This window comes from Triticum aestivum, chromosome 5A (genome assembly GCF_018294505.1).
Source record: "Triticum aestivum cultivar Chinese Spring chromosome 5A, IWGSC CS RefSeq v2.1, whole genome shotgun sequence".
In the NCBI taxonomy this organism is placed as follows: Eukaryota; Viridiplantae; Streptophyta; class Magnoliopsida; order Poales; family Poaceae; genus Triticum; species Triticum aestivum.
The window spans coordinates 8,660,917-8,667,834 of record NC_057806.1 but is presented as its reverse complement, the minus strand read 5'-3'; the positions used below and the strand labels follow the sequence as shown (position 1 = coordinate 8,667,834).

The 6,918-nt window shown below is 44.5% G+C and overlaps 1 protein-coding gene across 1 annotated transcript; it reads left to right on the top strand.

The window, feature by feature from the left end:
- The first annotated feature begins 364 nt into the window (after positions 1-364).
- On the top strand, positions 365-1,768 carry LOC123101120 (probable E3 ubiquitin-protein ligase WAVH2). The gene has a single exon (XM_044522725.1). The coding sequence runs from the start codon at positions 365-367 to the stop codon at positions 1,766-1,768; it is 1,404 nt and encodes a 467-aa protein (XP_044378660.1).
- The last annotated feature ends 5,150 nt before the right edge of the window (positions 1,769-6,918 follow it).

Genomic DNA, 6,918 nt, shown 5'->3' with positions numbered 1-6,918 from the left:
ATCTTGCTGTTTTTTGAATTTTGGTAGCTATCTTGTTGTTGGATGTGTGTATATATATATAGAGGTATCCCTGCCCATCTATCGATCACTCACACAGACGAGCGACAGGCAGGCATACAGAAGGTGTGCTGTGCTCTCTGCCTTGTTAGCGACCTTAGCACTTTAGCAGTACCAGGCGGGATGACGTCGTTCGGAGACGATGAGAAGCCTCCTTCTCCGAATGCAGGTACAGCTAGCTAGCTTAAGACAATCCAGATGCATGCACGAATATTTCAACTCATGGCCCCAATATATGTAATTGATTCGTCAAGGGAAGAATGGAGATCGAGGATTATATGCAGGTAGCAAAGATGGGCTGGTGATGATGGCAATTCCGGCGTACAACAGGAAAGATGTGGGGCTGACCAAGGATACAGTGACGGCCATGGTGGAGATCAGGGCCACATCCTCCGCCGCCATGAGGGAAGGGCTGGACCTGGTGGCGGTGCTGGACGTGAGCGGCGGCATGGGCGGGGACAAGATCCAGAGCGTGAAGAAGGCCCTGCAGTTCGTCATCATGAAGCTCACCTCCGTGGACCGCCTCTCCATCGTCACCTTCGACAGCACCGCCCGCAGGCTCACCCCACTGCGCTCCATGACGCAGGCTGCCCAGACCGACCTCAAGGCCGACGTCGACGGCCTGGCGGCCGGCGGAGGGACCGACATAAAGGCCGGTCTCGAGTTGGGGCTGGCCGTCCTCGCTGGCCGCGTCCACGCCGAGTCCCGCACCCCCAACATCTTCCTCATGTCAGACGGGCAGACGACCTCCGGCGACCCCAGGGAAGTCCACCCCGGCGAAGTGGCCGTCTACACCTTTGGTTTCGGCGCCGGCACGAACCACAAGCTGCTGAGCGACCTGGCCAAGAAGTCCACTGGCGGGACGTACAGCGCGGTGCCGGACGGGACCAACCTCAGCGCGCCCTTCTCGCAGCTGCTCGGCGGCCTGCTCACGGTGGTGGCGCAGGACGTGCAGCTCACGCTCGAGCCCAACACCGCCGATGGCGACCTGGAGAAGATGACCGTGGCCCCCGGCACAGACTACACGACGATCACCGACGACAAGAGAGGCCTCATCACCATCAAGTTCGGCACCCTCTTCAGCGGAGAAGCCCGCAAGGTGGCCGTCAACTTCACTCTCAGGGACAGCGACGAGACCGAGGAGTACGACGCCACTTTGGCCGAGGCGCGGCACAGCTACGCTGGCCAGAAGACGCGCCAGTCTCTCGAGGCCATCCTGATTGTGCGCACCCCGAACCCAAGCTCTCCCGTAGACGCCGGTGCTGTCGAGAACCGCTCTGTGCTGGCCGAGGAGGTGCGCCGGATGCACGCCGACACCATCAACGCGGCGAGCCTCCTGGCGGACGATGAGAGGCTGGAGGAAGCGCGGGAGAGGATCGCGGACGCGCAGAACGCGGTGGAGGACATCGTGCTGCTGGACCTGGACGACGGGGAGAAGATGGTCAACGCGCTCCGCGCCGAGCTGCTGCAGCTGCTCGCCTTCATGGAGTCGCAGGAGATCTACAACGAGCGGGGACACCCCTACGCCCTCGCCACCGTCACGTCCCACGGGCGGCAGCGCACCGCCGCGAGGGGCGACGAGGGGGAGGTCATGTGCCTCTATGCGACGCCGCGCATGAACGCCTACCTGGAGCAGGCCAAGAGGTTCGAGGAGAACCCAAAGGAGCCGATGCCCACCGCCGACGATGACGTCGAGGGAGAGATTTCGTAAAAGAAAGCCACCCCTTGGCCGCCATCGCTGCCCGGCTCGCGCCGACGGCAGCAACAATTAATTATGTATGCTTGCATGTATTTGTACGTCCTTACTTTCCCATGCTTTCTCATCCTGTAATGTAATAAACGCATGTAATTTCTCGAGTTTGATAGTTGCACGCCAGTCGACTGAAGAAGATCGAGCGTATGATCTGTTCTCCAGGAGTTTGACGGTTGGAGGAAGAGGACGTGAGCAGAACCGTTCTTTTGTTATCCAACGGCTCAGATTGATCCTTGCAAATCGACTAACCCAATTCATGTTTTCAGTCGACTTGCAGTTTTTTTCTCGACAAAGGGTGGATTTTATTACTCAAAATGAAGTATCAAGATAATACAAACACAATGAGCACACACCCGGCCTCTGCATAGCTAGGATGCACACAGCCAACACTAACGCACACACAGAAAATACCATCGGCAAATAGCAAAGTCATATAAGACCAAAGCTATGCCTAAGCGGGAAAAAAAACCCGCCCTGAAGCGTTCTAAGTCGAGATTGACAAACAACGCTTTCAGGAAGGGAGCGATGCTCGAGCACCGCCGTCACTGGGACCAACCACCAAATGCCAAAGTCTAGGTTTTCACCCTGAAGAAACTGTCCGAGCATCTCCGAGCAGTGCCTTCAACAAGCTAACGATGGCGAAACATCGTCATTGCCAGTATAACCGACATGGGCTTGATCTAGGTTTTCACCCCGGAGCTCAAGACCGGGTACTCAAAAAGCACCACCATCAAAGTCAAGCATGTGCTGTCGCCGCCACTTTTCCACGATCCTAGCAGCTACAAGTGCTGGGTTAGAAACCAACAGCCTCCGCTGCGCAACCATACCCTCTGCGACAAGACATCGTCCATAGATTGCATAACACTGTCGAAACAACCACCTGATCTTGGAGGGTATCACTCGCAAAGACCTTTCAGTCGCCCCTGCAGTCCGCCGTGAGGCCGCTGCCACACCGGAGTGTTCATCCTGGACACCGATTGCCACCTCGCCGGCCTTGAACACCATCGTGTATATCCGGCCAAGCCTGCAATTGCCGGTCGGACCTCACACGTACCAGTACCCGCAGCGCTGGAATCCTTTCGGAAGCGCGGCGGAGAATCCCAATCCATCTAAGGATGAGGGCCTCACGCCATCACCTTCCTTGGTCAGATGCAAGCCGGGCCACATCGGCTGCACACCACGCGCCGCCACGAACTGCTGCCCTGCAGCACGGGAACCGCCACGAGGAGACGCCCCGCCGCCGCCGCCGGCCGCGAGGGCTTCGCCCGGCGACCTCCTTCGGCGGCGGCGCGGCGGGAGAGTTGGTAGATCGGCTGGCGGCGCTAGGGTAGGGCGTGCGCCTAAGTCGCCCTCTTTAAAAATGGGAGAGAATTTCACTTCCCGGCCTCTGCACCAACTAGGGATGCATACTGCCATTTTAGTATGAGTACCAAGATAAACATGGTCCTACACACCAAACTTGATCCTCAATAAACGGGGGAAAACCCATGTGCATCACCTGTCAATTCTAGGAATTGAACTCGGGTCGTTAGGCTGCATAACCGCATGCCCAACCACTGAGCCAAGGCTCTCTTTGCTCGACTTGCAGTTAGCCAGTCCCTTAATTAGTTGCTTATCTACCACTTGAAAACAAACCCAACCATGGTGTATGTTTATTACTCCATGTCTTCCTGTTTATAAGACCCTCACGTATTTTTGAATTTTATTTTACGATAATCTGGTCAACAAACAAAAGGAGTTATACCACATGGCAGTCGTGGTGAGCAATCGTCAAATCATCCAAAAATAAAATTATTAAATGTAAAACAAATACAAGAATTTTAATAGGCTAATATCCGATTTTTAAGATTTCCAAGCAAACGCCTAGAATTATCATGCGAAAACAGATAAGATTGGCATGTTGTTGTAAGGATTTGCCATGCTCTAAAGTGAAAACCTCTAAAGACTTTTTAAAATTACATACATATTTTTAGAATACGTGATCATTTTTTGAAATTAAATCAACACATTTTAAACCATGTGAATATTTTTTTCTGATTACATTATAAATACATGGACACTTTTTTTATTACCTAGATGTTATATTAGTAGAACATGTGAACATTTTCTACGTGAACATTTTTAGTAGTATATGAATGGACACTTTATATTTCCAAATATTTTTTGCAACACCAATGTTAATTATTTCTTAATACTATTAAAATGATTATGTATAAATTACTGGGTGTTCTTGGAGATTTATGACAAAAAAATGTACGTGTTAATGGGCCACTCCTGAGCTCGGCCCAACTGCCATGCGCAATAGGCGTAAGCGAGACAAAAAACAAGCGGTTTTGAAAAGGAAAATGGGCAGATATTTAGAAGTTTATTTACAAAATGTACATATTAAAAAAACACTTCGTATTGTTAAGATAGGTGCGTACCTTAATCAAGTGAAAATTGTATGAAATTCATGTGAAAATGGGGAGGGAAATAAAAAACTACAAAGGTCGGCCTAATGTACTAGCTACCCCGAGTACGTCACTTACGCTTTGACGCCAACTGTAGAAGTTATCTTTTAGCAAAACAGGAAGTGATCTCCGGCTCCATTAACCAAATATGAAACCACGGATTAGCCTGGTCTGGTCGGACTCAAAAAGTGCAAACTGTGCAAAAACTGCAAAAGCAGTCAAACAAGATGCATTTTAAAACCTAAGGGCATGTACAATGGTGCTATCTTAGGAGTGTCACGTAGGATAAATGATGAGGTGGAGGAGAGAGAACTCATAAAAAAAAGTTTGTCTTCTCTTATTTAAGATAAGACAAAAGATGATCTCTTAGCATAATTTGTCTCACCATGTTTTAAGGAATAGCTAGTTATTGAAGATAAGGCTAAGATATAACCCATTGTAAATATACTTTTTTATCATCTCTAAAGTACATGCAAGATTTAAGATAAAACGGTTCTATCAACCATTGTACATGCCCTAATAAACCACTAGCCTAAACAAAGAGACCACCGCAGATTGATTTTTGCATGTCTTGCCTTCAACAGAGGCGACGAGACCGGAAGGGGGACCAAAAGCTATTCAGCAGAAACATTGGGCTCACACAATGCACCTTCTTGCTCTTCGCCGCAGGAGCTATTGCTCACCTAGTGCGCGTAATAGCATGCTCGCCCACAATCACAGTGACGTGGGCCAGCCCCATAATGGGAGAGATGGACCGTTTCTCTTGATGCGGGGTTTCAATATTTTTTTTATGTTTTGCTTGGTTTTGGTGACTTCCTTCTAGGTCTCTTCCCTTTTTGTTTCCTTCTCTTTATTTCCTTTTGTTCTTTCATTTTCCCCTTTTGGGGGTTTTCTCTTTCATGTTTCCCTTTTCACCATTTATCTTTTGTTTATGTTTCCTCTTTAATTGTAACTTTCTTTTTCTTGGTACCTTATTCCTTTTTTTATTCATGTTTCTATTTTTCTTCTTACTTCATTTTCCATTGTTGCTTTATTTTATTTTATCTTTTTTTTACATTTTTAATCATTGTGAATGCTCCTTGTGTACTTTAAAAAATTGTAATGTAATTCAAAATATGTCCATAATGTATCAAAAATATTAATTTTCTATTGAAATATGTTCATCATCCATTGAGAAAATATTTATTGTGCATTTATTCAAAAGATTATTGTGGTGTATTGCTATAAGCTCATCGCGTATCAAAAATGTTCATCACATATTTCAAAAACATTCATCATGTATTTAACAACTTGTCAACGTGATTTCAAAGAATGTTTATGGTGTATTAAAATTGTCATCTTTCATCTTCAAAATGATTGCCATTTATTTAAATGAAGGTCATGTTGTTTACACAAAAAATGTTCATCATGGTTTTCAAAAAGTTTGTCACTGTTATAAAATTGTTTACCACGTGATTCTGATAATAGTTTCCCTTTTTAACTTTTGTATTTATTATTCTTATTACCATTTTCTTTTTACCTCTTTATTTTTATGTTTATTTTTTACTTATGCTTATTTTTTATTCCTATTTTTTTAATATTGTAACCTCTTTTTTCTGTTATGTATTACTTTTTTCTTTCCTAATACAATTTCTAATCTTCTCATACTTTTAGTAATTCTTTTCTTCTGTTTTATTTTGAATGTTAATTTTCATCGTGTATTCATAAAAAAGTGGAAAGTGCACAGTCCAAAATGTCATCATGTATTAAAATTATTTTTTCATGTAATAAAAAAGTATATTGAAATATTGTCATTTAATTTGGAAACGTCCATCGGGTATTAATTTTTTCTTGATTTGTAGAAATAATGTTTGCATCAAATTTTAAAAAGTTAATTGCATAGTAATTAGTGTATTTATAGAACATTATCATATATTCCAAAAGTATATTATTGTTTGAAACATTTGTTGCTCATCAAAAACCATTCAACTTATATTTTTAAAAAGTAATTATATAAGAGTTTATATACAAAATCCCTTTATGTTGGCTCAACATAGCCAGTCTCAAACCAGGGTAGAGGAGGGTTGTGAAAGGCTTGGTGAGCCAACATCGAACTCAATAACCCTATAGAGATTAAGTCCAAAAGAGAGAATGGGGTAGACCAAAACTAAGATTGGAGGAGTCTATTAAAAGAGACTTGAAAGACTAGAGTATGACCAAAAAACTAGCCATGGACGGGGGGGGGGGGGGGTGTTAGGGATCCCTGTGCTAGAGCCATATCTATGTTTTTGAGATCATGTGGTTTTCAACTATAGCCTACCCCAACTTGTTTGGGATAGAAAGTACTTTTTATTGCACAAACGCATGCGCACTTTTGAAGTTACAAGAACATTTGTTCAGAAAGGTACAAAACAAAAGTAATAACTACACAGACATTCTTTTTGATATGTGAATAATATTTTTATTATGAAAAAAATCTTTTGAAAATTGTTTGAATATTTTTAATACATGAATATATTGTAAAGAAAAGAACATTTAGAAAAAGTATAAAGAAATTTTTTAAAATTACACAACCTTTTTCTCTTTGTCCTTTTAATCCTATGGACGAACATATCAAGAAGAATTCAAATGTACGGTTTGTGGCGACGATATCGACACACTAGCTAGCTTAGATTTCTT